Here is a 23,345-nt window from a genome sequence, read left to right as displayed (position 1 = left end):
GCCAAAGTTGAAAGAAATTCCAGAAATGATGAAGAAGAAGGTGATTGAAATACATCAGTCTGGGAAGGGTTACAAAGCTATTTCAAGGCTCTGGGACTCCAAAGAATCACAGTAAGAGCCGTTATCTACAAATGGAAAAACTCAGCATAGTAGTGAACCTTCCCCAAAGTGGCCGACCTTCCAAAATTCCTCCATGAGCACAGCGACGACTCATCCAGGAAGTCACAAAAGAGAAAAGGACAACATCAAAGGAACTACAGACCTCTCTTGCATGAATAAAGGTCACGGTTCATGACCCCACTATCAGAAAGACACTGGGGAAAATGGAAGAGTGGCAAAGTGAAAACCACTGCTGAGGAGCGTGTGACCGCATCATTCTGCGCTCTCACTGCCTGTGTGTGAGTCTGCAGCAAGTGTGTGAGTGAGCAGCCAAACTGCATAATAAATAAAAACAGCTTAAAATGTTTAAACAGTAAACTGTGTGGATCACTCCCCCAAGTCCTAGTGCCCACCCATGAACAGGTTTAAGATGCGATGGAATCGAACTGTTGATTTAAAAAAAGAGAAGTCAAAAAGAAAATATATTGGTTGATATAGGCCTATTGATTTGTTTGGGGGCGGGGTGTAATAAATATTTTTTTTTGGGGGGGTGGGGGTGAAAAATAGACATGGCGATGTCCCTGCTGAGTACATATTCCATTTTTTTCAGTGCACCTATTATTAAGCCTTGATGATCGATGTGATATCGATATAATACCGCGCAGTAATATCGCCATTAACTCACGGTATACCGTGCGGCCGCTGCTCAGCTCTGCTGCTGCTGGGAGGGAAGAGGAAACTGAATCTGACTGCGCGCGCATGTGTGTGTGTGTGTGTGTGTGTGTGTGTGTGTGTGTGAAACCGTCTCGCAGTGCCGTTCATTTCGGCTTATTCAGTCCGTGTATTAAGGAGAGATGAGCGGCAGGGTTGGAGATCTGAGCGTGAAACAGGCCGAGGCTCTGGCGCAGGTGAGTATTTTACTCCTGCTTCATGACTTTGGATTTCCATCAGGTTTTTTTTTCTTCCCGGAAACGTGGTGCGCTTCTTCCTTACCATAGCGAAGCTGGCTGAGAGATACATGTCGCACCGAGAGCCTATTATTCTGCCATCAAATCCATTTCACTGTTGCTCCAGAGATCTTTAGATCCATACATGGACACAGTCATAGCACGCCGCAGCTCTACAGATGATTTTGCACACAAAAAAAGGCGTGTATGTTGTAGATCATCATAGCATTTATTTAGCTGAATCATCTCTAGATCTTCACGGCAGCTGTGGATATTCTCAGATATTGATCGCATGATGTATTTCCTCTTTGTTTTCTCCGGGATGTCAGTACCAATTTACACAAGAGATCACACCACCAGGGTTGCCAGATTGAACCCTCCTTCCAATGACAGTGAAACAAAAACAACATTGCACTGTTTTCGAAGGTTCTTCTGTTTGTTCCTCTTGAAGAACCCTTACAGGCTCTGAAGAACCCTACAGCAGGTTAATCCACTTTCAGAAAGTGTAGAACTGCTTTAGAAGGGGAAGGGGAAGGGGAGTGGGGGTGGGGGGTGGGGGGTGGGGGGTGGTTTGGTCACATTAGTGTTACATTAAAAATTCAATTCAAGGATACTTTTATTTAATGACTATAAAATTTAAGGATTTAACACTGAAGGGGGGGGTGTGATCTGTAAGTATTTTACAATTTGAAAACATCAGATCAGCTGTATACTAACAGAATTAGTCATATATATTTAAAAAAAACATAATAAAAAGATACACATGATATTTCTGGAAAGTATATCATGTATAAGTATAATAAATATAACATCATTTATCATGATATTTAATATTTACTTAAACGTGCAATTATTTGTTTTCAACATATTGATATTGAGCTTAATATACTGGTTGCAGGTATTGTACTTTTGTTAATAATGTTCACACAGAAGTAACTCCATGTTTTAAACCTGCCATGTACTTCTTCTTGTTCTTCTTGTTCTTCCGCTTCTTCTTCTTCTTATTAGTATGTTGTAGACTCTGCGAGAGAGAAAATGAACATATCTAGAACACGTTATTGCCCGATGGATCGCTCTGTGATCCCCCTACTACAGAAGGTTTTCCTTTCACGCAGGGTTCCGAGTAGACTAAGGACCGATAACTACTTCGAATGAATATCATTTAAATAGAAATGTAATTCAATTTAAATTAGCATAATTGAGCAGATAACTGCACAGACAGTCTGGCAACACTGTAATTCCACACAATTAACTTATTGTTTGTTTCCCCTTTCTAATTATGACAGTTTCGGGAAAGGGTCCAAGATGTCTTGCCACAGTGTCCGTCTCAGAGCGACCATTTCTTACTGCGCTGGCTTCGAGGTGAGAACAGATCTCAACAAGTCTGTCGATAAATGGCCCAGCGCCATTAGATGAGAGATTCTTTTATTAAGCTGCTGCAACAGTGATATTGCAAAACAGAGTTTCAGTTTTATTATATAACTAAATCCTCTTTTTCACACATTTGCTCATACAGTTAGAGCTAGAGGCAAGTGAAAGGGATCTATTGTTTGGTCCTGACTCAGCAGCGTGCACAATGAGCTAGATTAATCTCAGCTATAATCTGATTAGAGCTCTAAAACAAAATGCAGCATGTCTGTGCAGTCAGCTTTGGTCAACCAGCTATCCTATATGGCTATTTGAACAGTACTACCTGCACACTAACAGTTTGGCAATAACAGAAACAGGCGTTTGAGGGTCAGTAGACATTCTTCAGTAGTAGAAGAAAAAGCCTTTATTTGTCACATGTACATTACAGCGAAATTATTTTCTTTGCATACCCCAGCTTATTAGGAAGTTGGGGTCAGAGATGATACAGTGTCCCTGGAGTAGAGAGGGTTAAGGGCCTTGCTCAAGGGCCCATCAGTAGCAGCTTATCAGTGGGGCTTGAACCCCTGACCCTCTGATTAGTAACCTAGAGCCTTAACCGTTGAGCCACTGATTTGAACAGGGTCAGGGAACTTTTTAAAGCAGTGTTTACTGAAGCTTAGCTGAAGCATGGACTTAGCTTTGTGATAAAGAATGTCGGTTTTTAGAGACACTGGCCCTGATATCACCAGCAAGTGATATGTTAACATTATCACTGCTCATTTACTGTTATTATACACAGTAAACCATTTACACTGGGTGTGTGCTGTTACATTTATCAGATAATGTTGGTGTTAAAATGTTAAGGTTGTTTTTTACGCCGGTCGAAGAGTGGACCAGCACTGGGGCAGTTTTCTCTTCATATTGAGCATGTTAAAATATGGCCTATGTTTAAGAGGTATTATACCACAGCGCTCGAATCTGATTGATCAGAAGGTCTTAATTAATTAATTACATTTCTATAACAGCAGCGCTGACTGTAGTGCCGACTCTAATCCAAACCACAGGTTTATACTATATTAATGCGCTCATTCTTATTCTAATACGTTATTGTTTCTATAGTAACAGCTCATTCACACAGACTTGAACGGTGGACGCTTCATATAATCAAAGCCTAATGATAAACACAGTTTTTGAAAATGTTTTTTCTTTTGTTTTGTTTTTTTTACAAATAAAAGTGTACAATTTATTAACATGATGAAATTTTCGATAAGGGGCTGTATATTTAGCATTTTTAGAAGGAGTCTCTAGTGTCAGTGCTTTGTAACAAGCTGTAGCTTTAGAATGGAGGAGTCTGCGCATTCTTGGTAACAACACGCTCCATTTTTTTTTCTCTTATTAACTTCAAGAAAGAGGAAAAAATAGAAGCTAGAGAGAGAACAACGGTTTATAAGTGTTATAGCCTGTAGAACTGTTATATTAAGTGATAACTTGTTTTGTGAATATTCTATAACATTAAATGTAACTATAAGCAGAGGAAAAGTATGACTTGTCGTAAATAAAAAAGTTGTGATTTGTCAAAAAGTTGACAAACTACTGCATTATAAGAATGTTAAACCACTTTGGGACATGCTGCTATAGGAAAATAATCAACTTTGGGGTGATAACAGTAACTCCGCTTTGTGTTGGGTCACACTGCATCACCCCTTCATTGATTATTTTCCTCTAACAGCATGACTCTTCATGGTTTATTCTTAGCTTCTTGCATTCTAAATGTACTCGACGTAGCCCATCAGGCTTGTAAATAATTTTTCTTCAGTAATATAATATCATGCAGAAGAGATTATATAAGGCATAAAACATTTTCAGCAGTGGTTACAAAATCGTTGATAAGCCCGTGTGGCTCCACTGCTTTGAATATATCTGTTTAATGGTTCTGAATTGTAAATTTATCAGATAATATTTGAATATGGAAATTTTCAGCTACTGTCTCTTATGGTTGAAAAGCAAGTTTTACCTGTATGGTCCTGTCATATTTTAAGAGACATGTTTTTTTTCTTCTTCTCCTTGTTGTGAATGCCCGATGTTAACACCTCCACACGTGACTGACAGTGCCAGTGGTGTTTCTCAAGGGTTGCCTCATCGCTTTAGGGAAGATAAGATAAAACCAGTGTATATGAACAGAGTTGAGATCCAGGAGTATGCTAAAGTTTGAGAGCGAGTATTGCTTTGGGCATTTTTAACAGTCAAGGTTATGATATCATCCTTTTTCACTTCTACTCTAATAGTTTGTTGTCTTGTATAATAAAGTAAAAATCAAGACATGCATTAACAGCAAAAGAACACATCATTATCGCTCAAAAAAATGGACGTTCACACTCCCACCCAATGGAGTGACATGTTTGAGATGATCTGTGTGGCAGGTGTCAGATCCGCTGCTGTCAGCTGTAATGTACGTTATAATCCCCTTTATGAGCATTAAATACTTTAGTGTCTATGTGACCGGAAGACAGTCAGGTGCAGGCGAGTGTCACAAAATGACATTAATCTGCTGGAAAGAACACTCCGATCTAATAAAAAAGTCTTTTTAAAGACTTTTAGAGCTTTTACTAGGGTCAAAATATATTACTATGGTATTACATTTACTATTACATTTTATGGACCAGTGACATATATCAGGAATAAAACACGAGGGGACAGGCTGTTATAGGAAATTAATCAATAACAGGGTGGTGTGATGTGGGTCGACACGAAGTAGAGTAACCATCCAAAACAGGAGTTTGCCAATGCTAAGAATACATTTTTGTTTATAAACAAAATGCCATACGTTTTGTGGAATGTCCATGGAAACAAGTTAGTTCCTTTTATTACTTAGAAACAGAACAAAACAACAACAACAACAAAAAAACACAGCTTGTCATGTTGCTCAGAAACCAACCCTTGGTCCTGAAGACTTTCTTGTGGTAGAAAACTTACTGAAGACTTCTTTCATAAATTTTAATTAAACATCTCTTTCACCATATCAACGATATATCTTTGTTACATAACTTTTTATTTATTTATTTATTTATGTTATTTAATAATTTTTAGCCTTTGATTATTGTGGAGCATCTTCTGTGCAATTCCCTTTGAATGAGCTGTTACTATAGAAACGATAACGTATTAGAAAAAAAGCTTTTAATGTAAACCTGTGAATAAATAATATACGGTATAAAGGATTTTTAAAAAGACATGTTTTCAGTTATTCGTCACAGTTTTCTGATCCGAACTGAATTAAATGAGGCGTCATACATCATGATGGGCGTCTTGATTTAAAGTATTTATACCATATATGTAAAACTGTTATATTCAGAATAAGATTTTGGTTAGAGTACCACAGATTACCAGAGTTATGTTGTACAAGGCCACCATGCTTACTCTTTCATGTCTATTCAAGCACATAATTAATGTGTTACCAAAAGTAAATGGCCAGTTTTCCATATAGGTCATGGGGTTTGCAAACCTTTCAGGCTAGGGACAATATAGTGTAAAAACAATCATAATATATAAGTTACAATAATGTATAATATATATTACAATCATAATATATAATAATTATTACTACGTAACTATTAGACACATTAGGTAAATACAACCCCAATTCCAAAAAAGTTTAAGATTAAAAAATATGCCAAAAGTCATCCAGCGTTTTTAAGCTAGTATTGGCTTGATACAAATATTATCGAATTTGTTCATCTCTATATTAAATTTAAATGATACAGTTACAGTTATGTCTGAAATAATCTACAATTTTGTCACATTTTACTTTTGTTACATTTTAATGTTAATTTTAACAGCTTTGTCCTTTGGGTTTCACATTGTGACCTCTGCTCGTCATTTCACTCTGCTCACTCCTGTTCTTTTTTGTTGTCTATTTTTCAGCCAGAAATTTCAACCTGCAAAAAGCTGAAGCAATGCTTCGTAAGGTATCACATTTTGTCTCTTTGTTTCAATTTCAATCAACTATGCTTAAAGTATGGCCTAAACTTTCAAGGCATTGTTCTATTAGAGATATATTAAAATGGTTAAACTGGTCCTCGCAATGTCAAAAAGGAAGCTCATAACATTTTACTCCCAATCATTAAAACCATGCTTTATATTTTTATAGCAGTGTAAAACGATGATTATTTGGAGTGGTGTAGTAGGCTGTTCTGAAGCATGAGCTTAAGCATGTACATCCATTGCAACCTCTGCTGAAGAATCCTACAATATCTATGCTGGTTAAGGTGGTAGATGTAAACGGTTTATAAATCACCACTGCGACGGCAATATTTATAGTTTTCAAGAAAATTAAACAATTACCAAAGAAGTCCATTAGAAATTCTCAAATGTTAATTAATACACTTTAGTCAAATAATTAGGATGCAGGCAGAATCAGTAGACCTAGTGTATGTGTCCAGTTATTCAAGTGAGTATAATCACGCCATGCTTGTCCAGTTCTACTTGTGTTTAGTATTTAGTGATCAAGCTGGATTATTCAGCAGAGGTGGATATTCCAGCAGTGTAGTGTTACTGGGGAAACGGATTACTGATTTTTTGGCACACACTTTTTCCTGAGACAAAAGATTTCTACCAGTTTCTTAAAACTCAATCTTTGTCTTTGTCTGCTTTGCCATAGTAGAGTCATGTTCTGTCATGTCACGTTCCCTTTGTGAACACATAGATAAATGCTTTATGAAGAACATGTACTTATTCCCCATGATTGCTGGGGCAGGTTTCTTAGCCTAACCTAGGCACAATTTCTGCAAATATGGACATTGCTACCACTAATGGATTTATATTCTGAGTATATTTAATCCAAGTTGTTTTTTTCTTCCATTATTAATCTACGCAATATATGCAACTTAGAGTAGAGTCATTTTGTAGTGTCGTAGTACAGTGTAACGTTTTATATTTCAATAAAAATCCATTAAGGGGTGTAACTAGCTCCTGTCAGACACCCACTTTGACATTCGTCCCTACTGTTTCAGTATGGTAACTAAATTTTGTGTCATTTTAATTTGAACAGGTTTCAAGATTAGGAAATCGATTATTTAGCAAAAAGAGGTTTAAAAAAAACAGTATACACAAATCTTTCTCTTTTAACCCCCTAAAGTCTCAGGTTAGTATTCAGTTATTCGTGTTAAAGTGTATTATTCAGTAACCACAGTAAAAACAAATATGTAACTAAGAAGAGTGAGGAATGTAAGTCTAAACCAGGAGCTGGATCCTCATAGTTGTAGTTGATATCTTCAACGATGATAATCAGACGTGCTGCTTTCTGCTTTGGTACAATCTCAGAAAATGTCAGACATTACTAAGGTAAAAAGCAAATTTGTGGTTAAAGGCCAGGCGAGAATCAGATTCTGACTTGTTAGATGATTCACTCATCTGTGTCTGAATTATGGGATTCAGTATTGGGGTGTGGTGAGAATTAAAATTAATACAACAATACAGTTGATCCAAGCAGTCACTCAGTCTGATGAGTCACAATTTTAGCAGCTCTTGTTACTTTGTAATAAATTTGTAACATGGATTGCATAATCACAGCTTTCTCTTCCCCATTCTTACAGCGCTACTGGCAAAGGTCACTCACCCTAAAATATTCTCACGAGTTTATTAAAGTTCTTCGAATTAAAACTGTAGGATTGTATAGGCAGACGTTACAAGATTGACTATCTTCCATATATTATTAACGGAAAAATAGAACAACTTGGATTAAATTGTCTTGGAATATAAAGTGTATGGTTCGGTGTATATGCACAAATCATGCCTAGATGAGGCACAGAAACCTGCCCTAGCAATCACAAGGTATACAGACAGTATCCATAAAGCTACTTCCCATGCGTTCAAAGGGATGGTAATTACATCTTGATGTGAAGCACCCCAGGAGATCAGGTGTGTCAGATTTTCCACTGCTCTTCACACAGAGATTATTAAAATGTCCCCCACTGAATTTGGATACAGGGCTTTGTGTTTCCAGTAATAAAAATGAGAACTTCAGTTTGTAGGGAAATTATGCTCTGGGGATGCTTTTAGGTCACTACTGAAAGGAATACTTCAAAGAAAAATCACATTGACGCTGTTTCCCTCAAATGTAACCAGGGAGACAAAAGATGTTTTGTGTTATAAGACTAAAAAGTCAGCAAGGAATGCTGTTTAGTTTATCTAACCCAACAACCTTTCTGTAAAATGTGTGCCTAAATCTTCATATACTTGCTTTAAACAATATCAGTAACCTAAATTGTAAATTAAGAATTTTGTAAAATGGCATGCATGGTCTATAGATACAAATTTAAGTCAAAAGTAGAAATTTGTACATTATGATCTGCACATCATAACAAGTGTAACTGTGAACACCAAACACCCTGTTGTCATCTTACAGATGCACTTGGAGGGTAAACACATAAAGCCTACAGATAAAAGACTGATAGACAGCACTAACAGAATTAACTGCATAACAGATATAAATATCTGTTATGCTTAATTAGAGTGATAAAGATTTTGGCCTTTTCTAATTTAGATTAATAAACAAAGTCATTTCCATCATTTCTTAATTCACTGAACATGTAATGCGTTCTCAATTCAGTGTTCCTTGGTCACATTTTCAAAGATCGTTTAAACACAAACTGCTAAAATATAGGGTGTTCAGAAGTTAATGACTGGCAATGTGTTTAGCTTTAGAGCAAAATTGGACACCAAACACGTGTTGGCTGATCATTAGGATCATTAGTAACTGGAAACTTATTTTAAACAAATTCGTTTTTCTCCAAATGATTCATTAACCCTTTACTGCCATGGTGTTTTGTGGGCTTTAACTTTGACGCGTTATACATCTTTCACTTTTTAGCATTTGGAGTTCCGAAAACAGATGAAGGCCGACACGATCACTACTGACTGGAAGCCTCCAGAGGTATGATCTACACACAGTTATGAGAGCAGAACGCAATTCTTCAGAGACGCGTTCAGAGTAACATTTCCAATCAAAACACTGTTGTTCTTGTTGAATTCCATTGGAGCTTATGCCATACCTTCTGTTCTCATATTGCCACTAATTATTAGGTTTTAGAGAAGTTTTTCTCAGGAGGAATGTGTGGCTACGACCGAGAGGGCAGCCCTGTGTGGTACGACGTTATCGGGCCGGTGGATCCCAAAGGTCTCCTTCTCTCTGCCTCTAAGCAGGACTTCATGAAGACAAAAGTACGAGATTGTGAGATGCTGCAGAAGGAATGCAGCTTACAGAGCGAAAGGGTAAGTGGGTGAACGATATTGTGCAATTTAAACGGGCAGTTTATAACTTTTTTTTTTTTTTTTGCAATGAAAACATTAACAAAACAAAGGGAATCTGGAGGTATGTTCTGGGCTGGAAAAATGCCAACAGAAGTCTGAAAGGAAAAAGGCAGATCTATTGCAAGATATTATTGCGAATCTTAGTTATTTTTAACATAGCTTTAAAATGATATGATTATTACGGGTCTATAAACACATTTAAACTTCAGGTTTAAGTAATAATCGCTCCTTTATATTTTATTAATGCTTGGTATCACAAAGAAAATTTTTAAAAATAATAATAATACAAAGCAGGGTTTATATTACAATTTAAGCATGGACTAGTTGACTTAGCTAGAAAAATATAGAACAGAAGTTTATCAGTCCGTACAGGATTTCGTAGAGTTTTTTGTGATTATTGCGGCCAAAAATGCTTGATTTTGTCACAGGGTTTTTTTTTTTCAAAATTCATTTTTCATGCTTTTTTCTGAGGAAAACTACTTGAATTGGCATAATTGCAATTTCTTGAAATTGTTTTGCACAGTCTTTCACAGTGATGTTTGTTGGTTTACCTGTACTCATGTTTGACGCACGTGAATTGACGAGAGCTTCGACCGAATGCCCGTTGCGATGACGTTACATAACGCGTCTTGGCCCAAATCTGCGGAAAATATGCGGTCATTTTGAAAACTTGCACGCTCCTCCGAATATTGCAGCGTTTGCTTGATTTTGCGTTAATTTCTGCGGTCGCAAAAGTCCGACATCCTGTAGGTACTGATTTATATGCATTGATTTGTTTGGTGGAAAGAAACAGCTCCCAGAACTTAATTACTGCTTCCCCCTCCTCTCCACCTCCATCTCTGTGTCTGTCTCTCTCTTTTTATTTATATCAGTTGGGTAAAAATGTGGAGTCCATCACTATGATCTATGATTGTGAAGGTTTGGGCCTGAAGCATCTATGGAAGCCTGCTATAGAAACATATGGAGAGGTAGGATCTCATTTAGTTTTCTGTGTATGGTGTGTACAACCATGCTTTATCACTGTCCGCAGTTCACTCCTCAAATGTGTAAATATTTATATGCCTTGACCCCTTGTTGAACATGGCTTATTAAAAAAAGGCTTTTAGGAACCAGATGTTTCTTGAGTAATCAGCAGGCTTTTTTTCTTTTGTAGGTTTTGACCATGTTTGAAGACAACTATCCTGAAGGACTCAAGAGATTATTAATTATAAAAGGTAAGTTGCGAAGTAGTATACAAATGAATATTATCAGCATGTATGGGTACTTATAATCATTTATACGGCACTGTTGAATCGTCAAATCTGATTGGTAAAAAAAGGTGTTGAATATTTTCTATAACAGCAGCTCTGAGAGTAGTGCCGACTGCAAGGCAAAACACTATAATAATCGTTTGTGTTGACAAATTGAGGTATAAGTTGAAGAGAACATTTTGGGATGTGCTATTATAAGGAAATAAATTCGTGGAGCAGTGGTGGCACACTGGTTAAAGGCTCTGGGTTACTTGTCAGAAGGTCAGGAGTTCAAGCCCCAGAATTTCCAAGCTATCACTGTTGGGCCCTTGAGCAAGGCCCTTAACCTTCAACTGCTCAGATGTATAAATGAGATAAATGTAAGTCGCTCTGGATAAGGGCGTCTGCCAAAATGCCGTAAATGTAATCATGGTGGTAACAGGCCTCCCGTCACTTCGGTTTTGATTGTTTTTCTATAACAGAACGACCCCTGGTGTTTTATTCCTTACTTAAAGATTTGCTAACTAACTTTTTTTTGCAGCACCCAAACTGTTTCCTGTGGCGTATAATCTGGTGAAGCACTTTCTGAGTGAAGACACTCGCCACAAGATCATGGTTCTGGGGTGTAAGTTAATCTCACTTATTAGACCTCCTCAAAATCTTAGACCTTCTCAAAATCTCTTTCCTGTTGCATTCATAGACTTGACTAAGAATCACCCAAATGTACTCATAACACACTGACACAGTTAATGTTTGTGATGTAAATTTTGTCCTTTTTTGTTTACCCAGCCAACTGGCAGGAGGTGCTAAAGAAACTCATTGACCCTGAGGAGCTCCCAGCCATCTATGGGGGAAAACTGATGGATCCTGATGGTGACCCGCGCTGCAGGACCAGGGTGAGTAAAGGTCAAAAGTCACACAGGGTCACAGCTCTACCTAGGTGGCATATGCTTGATAGTAAGCTAGTGCATAGTATTGTCAGACTGCTAAATAGTTCAAGCTACTCAAAATGGAAAAGGTGTTATGGAGGTTTCAATTGCACTTTCATTTTCTATATTATAACAATATTAAACCCAGTACTGACCAAGCCACTGGTACAGGTAATGACGTAGTGATTGTGAAACGGTAATGGCATTGGAAGGAAACCGTTATCAAGAGTTGTGGTTAGATGGTGTCAAATCAGTCAACTTCTCTCATTTCCTTTATAAACTAAGTCTGGGCCAGTGATGTGCAGTGACATTTTCACAAAATTTTGCAAAATAATATATGATTAGAGTTTGTGGCTGTTTATTGTAGCACATACAATTTATATCAGCTAATTCATTGTATCTGTGATAGCAAGACATTTAGCATCTTTCATATTTATTTAGTTTTGTTGTGCATAATAACATCAGCTCTCTGAATCACATTCAGTAGCTAACTCTGAATCATTTCTTCTTATTTATTACGGATTAAACAATAACGTGTGAACAGTCAGTTCTGTGTAGTTCGTAGTTGTGTGAAATAGCTCGTTTATATTGAAGTAGGCCACAGGAAGCAATTTTGCAACAAAACCTTGACAAAACATAAATAGTGGCCAAAAGTATGCGGACACCTGACCATCACACTCCTCATAGGTGCTTTTTGAACATCCCATTCCAGATTTGTTGTTATAATAACCTCCAGTATTCTGCGAAAGCTTTCCACTATATTTTGGAGCGTGGCTGTGGTGATTTGTGTTCATTCAGATACAAGAGCATTAGTAAGGTCAGGAACTGATGTTGTGTGAGGAGCCCTGGGGTGCATTCGGTGTTCCAGTTCATCCCAAAGGTGTTCAGTGGGGTTGAGGTCAGGGCTCCATGCAGGTCATTCAAGTTATTCCACTTGACAAACCATGTCTTCATGGAGTTCGCTGTGTGCACAGGAGCACTGTCATGCTGGAACAGGTTTGGGCCTCTTAGCTCCAGTGAAGGGAAATTATAAAGCTATAGCATACAAAGACATTCTATACAATTGTGTGTTTCCAACTTTGTAGAAACAATTTGGGGAAGGGCCACATATGGCTGTGATGGTCAGGTGTCCATAAACTTTTGGCCATATAGTGTACATTCACAAAAACAGGTTGGGAACAGTCTTTTAAGTTTTTGCCTAAAGTCAGGAAAATATCACATTAGTGTCTGAGCTAAGGACTTTGAAAGGTATACAGTTAGTGGAAAATGGGTTGGAAAATACCACAGCACCATCATATCTTGATTGTCACATGTAGGTCAGCGCAGGTTTATGTCTGTCATGAAAAAAAGCAACTGGGCAAAAAAAGTGGAAACTGTTTTATTCCAGGCAGTGTGTCTTGTGTTAATTTGCATGACCTGGGTCATGTCAGATCAGTGTCACACATGCTTATAGTAGAAATCAAATCAGTGGATCGGGTCAGAAAATAAGTCAAATCCAATCCTGTAGCAATCCAGTGTCTGGGGTCAATATCAGCTCAAATACTGATATAAGTATCTGATAATCACAGGTTGAAGGAATGTTTTCTTAGTGTTCTAAATTGGTTGTTTTAGTAATAAAAAAAGACCTCCAACTGTCCTCTATTCAGGTAATACAATATTTTCTGTTTACCCAGTACAAGAAAATTCTGCAGTGTCAAGCCTTTACTGTAACGTTAGTCATCACTGGCTTTAGCTTTAGTCTTTAGGCTTGGAAACTCAATGTCAGAGAGCAGCATTGTTTGGAAAGTGAAAATGTATACATTCTCTGAAATGGCATGACATCAATGGCAATGACATAAGCAGCTGTCATCTCCTTTCATTGGAGTTTGCCAGATTTTAAGTCTGAATCATTGGAGTACAATTAAATTATTGCATAAGGTTTTATATCTTCAGACATAAACATTTATATAAAGACAGTGCTATTTAAGGCATTGTAATGCTGTATGGAGCAGAGATGAAATTGCTTTGTTGCACATTTTGGCTTGCGTTACATTGATTCAGCATTTTGTCAGTTATCAGTTTATCAGTTTATAAATTTTATCAGGCAGAGTGAAAGCTGGAGCATATGCGGTGTACCTGTCGTTCCCCTGCACTCTGTGACACCACTGTGTACTATCAGACTGGTGTTAGAAGATGAAAACGTAGTTCATGAGTATGATTTTAAAATCTCTCAGAAATCCTGTCAGTTAGCCTCTATTAGCTAGCTGGCCAGTATGAATGTAATATTATAAACATTTGACTTATAAATATGCCTTGAAAATCTCTCAGAAATCCTGTAAGGTTAGCTCATGTTAGTTAGCTGCGAAGATGACGAATATGACATGAACTCAGAAATCCTGTCAGTTTACCTCATGTTAGCTAGCTGACTAGCTTTATCAGTGAAGATTATACACATTTTATGAATATGTCTTATGAATCCCCAGAGAAATCCTGTCAGGTTAGCTTATGCTATTTAGCTGCCTGGTATATCAGTGACGGTTATGAACATTTGTAAGTATAACTTTAAAACCCTTTTAGAAATCCTGTCAGGATCACTCACATTAGCTAGCTGGCTAACGTTTGCAGTGAAGATTATGAACATTGATGAATCTGCTTCTCAAAAAGTTGCAAAAAATTAGCTTATGTTAGCTTGCTGGCTAACAGAATTTCTATATAGTGTATATATAGTGACTTCTTGCCTTCTACTTGAAGACCTCCATATATGGACTCAAAGACACAGCCATATTCCAATCTATAGCCTTAAAGGAAAAGGCAACCCTGTAACAACTCTGTTTATATTGAAATATTTGTGATCTGCTTATCGATTCTGGTGCTAATCTATTGGTAGGTGCTGCATTTTTTATTCTTGTTAGAAATTATTGTACCACTGTGTCGTCACAGGGGGATACTGCTTGGACAGATACAATGATATTTAATAGAAGGGTTTTTAATAATCTCATACATGAGTGATAACAGCCAGGTTTTGCTGTTAACTTTTAAAGACAAAAATTAAATTTTAGTGACGTTCGACATCTAACAAGAATATACAGCTATACAATGCAGTGGTGTTGAATTAGCGTGTATAGTCAGCAACAAACAAGACAAACAAAGAGCCCATTTTGTTTCAGCAGCGTGTACAGAGGAGGTGCTGAAAGATGAAGCAAGGGCTAATTCCCACTGGTGCCACTATCACTACTAAATGCATTGTGGGTAATGTTGGAAACATGTTGATGAAGGAAGTTCAAACCAAAAAGTCAGCTAAGAAGCTAATTATAAAATCTTGAATGCCATTATAATATTGAAGTCTTTCAGGGTGGATTTTTTTCTACAGTGCCACTCTCATTTCCATATATGTGGTCTGTCTCTGTTTTCTGGACGCATTAAATATTTGTCTATATAACAGCAAAATAAATATACACTATTTAGAAATTGAGTTCTTTTAAGGTTTTAGGATTCTTGGGATTCTTGTCTAATCTCTCCACTCACTATATGTATAAATACATTGCTCATAGACACTGAGCGTCTTAAACGTGTTGCTTATTTGTCTCATGGAGACACATGAAGCTTTCGTATAATCCAGCCTAAAGGCTTATTCAGCGTTTGTGAATTAAATCACCCATGTTGTCTTTGTGCTTGGTGCTGACTCAGCAAGATCTCACAATTGCTGATGCATTCATAGGTATGTGCCAAAGCAAATATGAAAAATTGCATAGATTACAGATATGAGCAGGGTTAATTTGAGTACTTATTATGGTTTCACTTGTATGAAGTTCAATGAAATCATTCTTGATTAGTATAATCCCTACAAATTAGTTGTGAGATCTTGTCGTCCGTGTTTAGTGAGTTTCCAGACTGTGTGATTTTTAAAGCTTTTCTGCTGTAGGCAAGTAGTGCAGCTTATTAGACATCCCGCATCTCCCTTAGGAAAGATACCATCATGCCTATACTGGGACGGCTATTGTCTGATCTTTCCTGACATGTTGTCTGCCCATAGATGCATAGGTAAAGGTGCTGCCCTCTGCAGGACTGGAGGAGTGGTCCTTATGAAGCCCAACTGGATTCCGGTTTATTGTTATTATTATTTTTTGGAATTACACATTTACATGGGCCTGCGATCTCTCAGATGTGATCCAGTTTTTTTATTTTCATGTTCTTCTTTTTTTCTTTCTTTCCTTTTTTTTTTATTTATTTATTTATTTATTTTTTTTTTATTTTTTTTTTTTTAGAAATACAGCTCTTTTTTTCATTGGTGTCCCACATAGTATAGGATAGTATGACTCTAAATAGACCCTGTTTTGTGTAGCTGTTGTTGTTTGTACAAAATCCAAAATGTTTCTTTGGCTGCCAGCAGTTAATCCATGTCTGACACATGATAAGAGCGTGCTATGGTTTGTCTTTGTGACTAAAGACGGCTGGGCCTTGTAGATAACATGTTGAAACTTTATATTGACTAAGTAAAAAAAATCTGTGTGCATAGGTTTTGTGGATTTTGTGTATTTGTTTTTCCTAGAATTGAAAAACGAATTGAAGAATTGAACATTTATTTTGGTCAAATCATCAGACTAGTCAGTGTTTTGTATTTCGCATGTTAAAAACTCACTAACCAACCAGAAGGAGCTGTTTTAGGCATCTGTAAATGTATATATGTGACTTCAGTATTGACTGATTGACCTCATCTTTTATCAGCAACATTCTAAATACCTTTTTTTCATTCACTTTACCTACACTACTTTCTAATGTTTTTTCCCCTAATTTCATTTTATATTGTTAAAGTCAGCTGTACACTTTAGAAAAAAAGTGTTTAGAAATTCCATTCAGGGAATTTAATTTCAGTGCGTTGACTGGTAAGAGTGTGAAAATGGTCATTGCAGCGGTTTTAAGAAACAGAGAGCTGAAGGTTTTGCCTGAAAATCTGAGCTAGTATAGAACATGACATACTGGTGTTATTTTGTCATAAATTATAAGAGCCTATAAGGTAACAGTATGCAAATGAAGCCCCTGCCACATATATTTACAAGGAAAAGGGGGTGGGTGCATGTGGGGTTGGGGGAGGTTCTCGTTTGCATATTCATAAAATTGTGATGAGGGTGTAAAAGTGTAAGCACTTTTACGACTTGTTCTGTTGGCATTTTCTAAGTGAAACTGTCAACACAATCAATTTATTAATTAATAGAGAAAAAAAATCAAGTATTTAAAGTAGGCTTTATATTGTTTAGGCTGACTATCTTTTCACCAGATAAAATTAATGAAAGTTCAGACTGCTAATTTCACATTTTCTAGGGATGTGAGGATGTATATGTTACACAATCACCGAATAACAGGGATTTATTATATTACTTTATCTGGTGGCAATTATTTTATCTACTCTTTTGTCTGCTCACAATTAATCATTACATACCACAGTCATTTACTTCTACATGTCAGTAGTTAGTCAACAAACACAAGATTCCATTTTGGTATGTAGCATAGTAATTAGTTTATTTTCTTTATTATTTATATTAGGTTTTATATATTTAAGTTAATAGGAGTAATAAATATTGTCGCTTTTCTATTTTTACAGTTTAAAAAGCAGACAGAAGTATGAAGTATTGTTTAGTGTCATATTCAGTGTTCATAAATTGCTGTGTGTGCCATGTATACTGGCATTACATAATTAAAAAATAATTGTTTATCAGAGTTGGGTATAACGCGTTACAAAATAATGCGCTACTGTATTCTAATTACTTTTCTGATGACGCAGTAATGTAATGCATTACGTTTTAAATGTATGTAATTTATTTACAGTTACTGATGTCAATAAAATTACGTTACTTGTGTTAGAAATTTATTGTTAAGAAAACAATATTAAGTAAAATTAATTTTTAAAATAAAACACGTTTTCGCTGCTGCCAGGGGTGTAACCCGGCCTGGGCATTCGGGGCTGTAACGCCAAAGATTTTTTCTTCAGCCCTGAATAATTCTCCACTTGGAGCAGTTTGTCACTATGTAACTGAACGTCAGTAAAAGACGATGGCGGTGTTGTAATTTTATATCTTCAGTGAACGGAGGCGAAATCAATCAGACAGGGTTTACAGGAAAATACGTGGAAATATTTGTGTCTTATTGGCTGACAGTCTCTCGATTTTGCCAAACGCTAGCTCACAGTCAGTGTGAGTAAAAATGGATATACGGCGATTTTTATTTTAAAACCAGTAAAGGGTTGAAAAATTAACATCCTCTGATGCTGAGCAAGATAACAAGGTGTGTAAATGTCTGAGTTCCAGTTTACGTGAATATGATATGAGCAGAGCATAAGGAAAGATAATGTACTTTGCATGGCACTGTAGCAGCTAAACCCATACAATGATAGCTTAGTTTTGCCTCCACTTGGCTAACGACACCAAACTAGCCTAGTTAGAAAAGTTTTATATTATATTGGTCTGGTAGTCCTACTAACAGTGACAACACCCGAGGCAAGTTTTATGATCAATCCAACTTTTTCTGATCAAGTCCTACATTGATGCGTGCTAAAATTACTGAAAGAACTATGAGTTTCACTTTGTAGTGTATTTTTGTAGGTTTGATAGGTTTTGAAAGTAACTTGAAAGTAAAGTAATTACAACCCCAATTCCGAAAAAGTTGGGACAGTATGGAAAATGCAAAAAGAAAAAAAAAACAAGAGTCATTTGAAAATTTTATTCACCCTGTACTATATTGAAAACACATTATTAACACATTATTCGATGTTTTACTTTGTGAATTTAATTTATTTTTGAAAATTTACACTCATGTCAAATCTGATGACTCCAACACACTCCAAAAATGTTGGGACAGTCGACTGTTTACCACTGTGTAACATCACCTTTTCTTTTAATAACACTTGTTAAGTGTTTGGGCGCTGAAGACACCAGTTGGTTAAATTTAGCAAGTGGAATTTTTCTGAAATGTTCTTATCTCTTCCAAACATCCAACCCTATTGAAATGTAAACATATTTAAACATATTAATATAAAGTCAAAGGTCAGCAAAAGAATAACAGTAAAGGATTTATTTGAAACATCTCAGAGTAAAATACCTCCACACTGGTGGTACTGTGAGACTCTAGGAGACATCAGAGGACAACATTATAAAAAAAAAAAAAACTTTTATCACCATATTTCTTTACCTTTTATAGCTGAATTACTAGTCAAAGTTTAAATTGTAAAAGTGTAATGCCTATGTTTAAATTTAGCAGGTATCTATATTCTGCTGCTTAAAAACAGAATCTCCTAATAAAAATATAATTTTATTAAATGTCTATGTATTTGTGCCCATACTTCTGTAAACATCATATTAACAACACCAGCCAGTTTTAACACTAACCATCCTGTCATCTGTGTAAGTTTCATCCTTCTATCCTTCATGTCATCCTATTATTAAATTAATGTTTTGCCTGAGCTGAGCCATGACTAGTTTGTCTCTTCACAGATTAAGCAGGGTGGCCTGGTGCCCCAGTCCTACTACGCACGGGATTTTATTAAGATGGAGTACGACCAGTGTGTGTCTATCAGCCGCGGCTCCTCCCATCAGCTCGAGTACGAGGTCCTCGCTCCAGGCTGTGTGCTTAGGTAACATGCAGCACTTTCTATGGTCTAGGAAAAATCATTATTCCCTGATGAAATGTCTAATTTTTTAAGTCATATCAGAGAAAGCAGTGTTTCCATGTTGCTTTAATATACAACCAAATGTTTACTGTATTCTAGCAGTTTCCCTAACCCAATAATTTTGAAAGATCTGAACAGTTGAAAATTGGAAAAAGACCACACAATATTGTTGTATACAGTATTAGCGAGTCTGTGCCTAGAATCCTGGGTAAATCTTGGCTAAACATGACTGGAACCTGATGTGGTGTTATGCTTCTGCCTTTGTAGACCATCTGCCCCAAGTTTGCGTGTTCTAAGATGCTTTTCTGATCATCACGGTTGTAAAGAGTGCTTATTTCTTATCATGTCCTGTTTCTGCATGATTGCGCTGCTGTCACATGATTGGCTGATTGGAAATGAATGAGCAGGGGTACAGTTGTTCCTATTGAAATGTGGTTGTCAACTCATTTGTTTTGTTTTTTTTATATCCCCCCGTCTCTGCTCTGTCTCTGTCCTCAGGTGGCAGTTCTGCTGTGATGGTGGGGATGTAGGTTTTGGGGTCTTTATGAAGAAGAAACTGGGGGAATGGATGAAGGCAGGCCAGATGCAGGAGGTCTTGACCAGTCAGCGCTACAACGCACACCTCGTACCTGAGGACGGATCTCTCACCTGCACTGAGCCTGGAGTGTGTAAGTGCACAATAAGAGAGGATAACAAAAGCTTTTTCACTGCGCAATATTATGTTAAATTTTACCTCAGACTAACCTTGTAGAAATAAGTGGATATTGAAATATTCTCTTCTCATATTTGTGCTCGGAAGATGTAGGTTGTTACTATATTACAGTTTTAACCTTTATTTAAAATCAAGTTATAGCAGTGTGTCCAGCCTGGGATTGTCAGCAGTAACAAGACACACGTAATTTTATATACTGATTATTTCTCGCTCACCTTTCATCTTTATAGTAGCAAGTGGAAAGGGTATGTTGAAATGAGGGATGCTGGGTTTTTGTCATTGAAACATCATAAACAACCACAAACAACCACACTTTTTATTTATTTATTATTTAATACAGTTGTAAAGTAATCTGAGACATGAGCTTAACACTCAAATAATAATAAGCGCTAGTAAACAAGAATGAGAGAACTGTGCTATCAACACAAGGGAGAAGTGACACAAAGAAATGTGTTTTGTCCCTATTGTATACATTCATAGAAAGGATGAAAACTCTGGTATAAGTGTGAAGTCCAGTTTTGGAGTCAGTTGTTTAATTAATATTACAATTAATATTAATTACAATTGATATTAATATTAATTTTTTTTATTTCTAATTAATATTACAACTGTACTTTATAACAATGTTAACAATGATAACAATTTTTTAAAAATCTTCAGATATAAATACTTTTGTAATGACATTTGTGTAACTTTTTTCTTTCATTTTAGGCTGCTCAGATTTATAGCTGTGTTTCTGCAGAATGGTTTTTTTTTAAGGTTAAGGGGGAAAAACGAATGTTTAGCAGATGATACAATCAATCTAGAATTTAAACAGTTCATTCTGTTGCTAATGTAATTGAATTAAACATGTATTTATCAATTTTAATATATTTTCTTTACAGACGTGCTACGATTTGACAACACCTACAGCATCTTCCAGTCCAAAAAAGTCAGCTTCTCTGTGGAAGTCCTCTTACTCAGCAACGACAGCCAATCACAGCCTGAGACGAGCAGGACGCCCGGACGGGATGTCCCGAATGATCAGTGAGGTGTGATTCTCTACCTGCCTGTTTAGAGACTGTCCGGCAGAGCAACCAGTACTTGAAATGGCCTGTCTCATGCACAGTATTTTCCAGAAAAAAAGGTTTTGGAACTGTAATTATTTGTTCTGTAAAAATGCTGCTCGTGGGAAGAGAACAATGAGGTCTTTGCTGAAGACTTGACGTCAATTCGTTGGAACCTAGTTTAAGGGAATAGCTGCACAACCCATAGTATTAATACATAGTATTAAGTTTCCTTCAACATTTACCTTTTCCAACAGAATCTAGCTCATGTCAGTTTGGTGTTTGGTGTCTAAATGCTTTGCTTTGGTACTTTACCAAGAGCCAGTTAACTTAAGACTTACACGAATATATGTAAGGAAGCGCAAGCACTTAGTGTTATTACTTATGGATGATACAGTATTGTGCAAAAGCTAATTTCCTTATAAAACTGCACAAATTGTACCTGAGACTACCAGTATTTTTTTTAAAGCAAAGAGTTATCATGCCAAATATTGACTTAGTTTATTACTGTGTACTGTGCTTTATAGTATTTTTTTAATGTAGTAATGTTTAGTTTCATTATTTTTAAAGGCATATTTGCTATAGAGCATTTCTTTGCAGACTTTTGCACAGTACTTTATATGTAGCTATCTATTTTGATAGAGATGATAATCATATACTTCCATTGTATTTTTGTTAATAATAAATAATAATCATATATATCCTGTTAAAAAGAAAAAATCATTCATCTTCAGTAAGTGCTTTACCCAGGTCAGGGTTGCGGTGTATTCAGAGCCTGTCATGGGAATCTTGGGCGAAGTACACACACATGCTCATACTAGGAGCAGTTTAGTGTTTAACCAATGCAAATACTGGCATGTTTTTGGGAGGTGGGTGGAAACCCGTAGAACCTGGCGAAAAATACCTTAGGTGGACACGGGAAGAACATGGGAAACTCTACACAGATAGCAACCTGAGCTACAGTAAGGATCGAGCTAAGAGCCTAGAGCCGTGAGGCGATAACACTACCCGCTGAACTACCATGCCGCCCAAGCTTGAAAATGTTTATTTAAAAAGACGCTGAAATAATAAAAATAAGAAAATAATTAAATAAAATAAAAAGAAGAGTCTAAATAACATGGATTCAGAGAAAACTTTATACTTATTGTCAATCACTAGATTTAGATTTTAATTAATTTTTTTTATTTTGGTCTGATTATTTATAATTTTACAGCTTTAGACGATTCGTTCCTTAACAGTGTGCAGCTTTAATTGTTTTGTTTCTAACCTCTCCAAAAAGAATCTTAATTAATGCTGTTGAAAACATTTTATTGTAAATTTGTTTGTATAAACTAATTTAATAATACTTTACTGAAGATTTATTATATCATAATCACCTATACAAAGTATATAGTTGAGTGCAAAAGTTTGCATATTCTTACGACAAAATGAAGACAATTGAATGCTGATTATAACTGCAAGGCATTTAGCCAGTTAGGTTTTAGAGATTCCTTCATCATTCCAGGTAACAAAAATTGTAAACTAGTGCATGTGAATAGGAAAATAAAAAAAGATGTCAGTTTAAAGGTCTGCATCCTATTAAAAATAAAATAAAATTATATATATATATATATATATATATATATATATATATATATATATATATATATATATAAATACATACATATACACACACATCCACATATATCCCCCAATAGTTTGTAATTTGTATGTATTTTCATTTAAAAATTTGTTACAATTTTTCCTTTTGTTTTATATGTTGCCATTGTTTTAGGACAGAGACATTTTATTTAGTTTTGGAGTTGGGTTTTTTTTGGGAGAAAAAACACAAAAGAGTGGTCCGTATTCCTTTTTTATCTAGAAACCATGGATGATGCAAACTTTTGCACTCAGCTGTCGTTTAAGAAAAATTAATTTATTGCATGTTTAATTAATTAATGAATGTTCTCTGTATATGGCTGTTCTAATTTGTAATTAAATTATTTGTAGAAGTGATGTTTTGTTTGATCTCAGGTGTCAGTTATTGTCATTACCTGCATATAATGAGAATGCTTATTTGTAAACGAGTTTTTGTTAATAGACTTTAACT

The 23,345-nt window shown here is 36.1% G+C and overlaps 1 protein-coding gene across 1 annotated transcript; it reads left to right on the top strand.

Annotated features, from left to right (window-relative positions):
* The first annotated feature begins 871 nt into the window (after positions 1–871).
* On the top strand, positions 872–22,547 carry sec14l8 (SEC14-like lipid binding 8). The gene is made up of 12 exons (XM_053610340.1): positions 872–1,007; positions 2,333–2,408; positions 6,315–6,358; positions 9,262–9,324; positions 9,474–9,662; positions 10,574–10,669; positions 10,855–10,915; positions 11,472–11,555; positions 11,720–11,826; positions 19,323–19,462; positions 19,997–20,166; positions 21,095–22,547. Exons 1-12 carry the CDS (start codon positions 954–956, stop codon positions 21,238–21,240), a joined length of 1,230 nt encoding a protein of 409 aa, XP_053466315.1. The 5' UTR covers positions 872–953; the 3' UTR covers positions 21,241–22,547.
* Positions 22,548–23,345: the final 798 nt, after the last annotated feature.

Source organism: Ictalurus furcatus, chromosome 22, assembly GCF_023375685.1.
Source record: "Ictalurus furcatus strain D&B chromosome 22, Billie_1.0, whole genome shotgun sequence".
NCBI classification, from domain to species: Eukaryota; Metazoa; Chordata; class Actinopteri; order Siluriformes; family Ictaluridae; genus Ictalurus; species Ictalurus furcatus.
The sequence above is the reverse complement of the archived record's forward strand: the minus strand, read 5'-3'. Positions and strand labels throughout refer to the sequence as shown.

What these genes read in the sequence shown, in the direction of transcription:
- sec14l8 (XM_053610340.1), top strand. Translation starts at nt 954, where the DNA reads ATGAGCGGCAGGGTTGGAGATCTGAGCGTGAAACAGGCCGAGGCTCTG. An exon ending in CTGAAGCAATGCTTCGTAAG is followed by an intron (nt 6,359 to 9,261) that starts GTATCACATTTT and finishes TTCACTTTTTAG; the next exon opens with CATTTGGAGTTCCGAAAACA. An exon ending in CAAGATCATGGTTCTGGGGT is followed by an intron (nt 11,556 to 11,719) that starts GTAAGTTAATCT and finishes TTGTTTACCCAG; the next exon opens with CCAACTGGCAGGAGGTGCTA.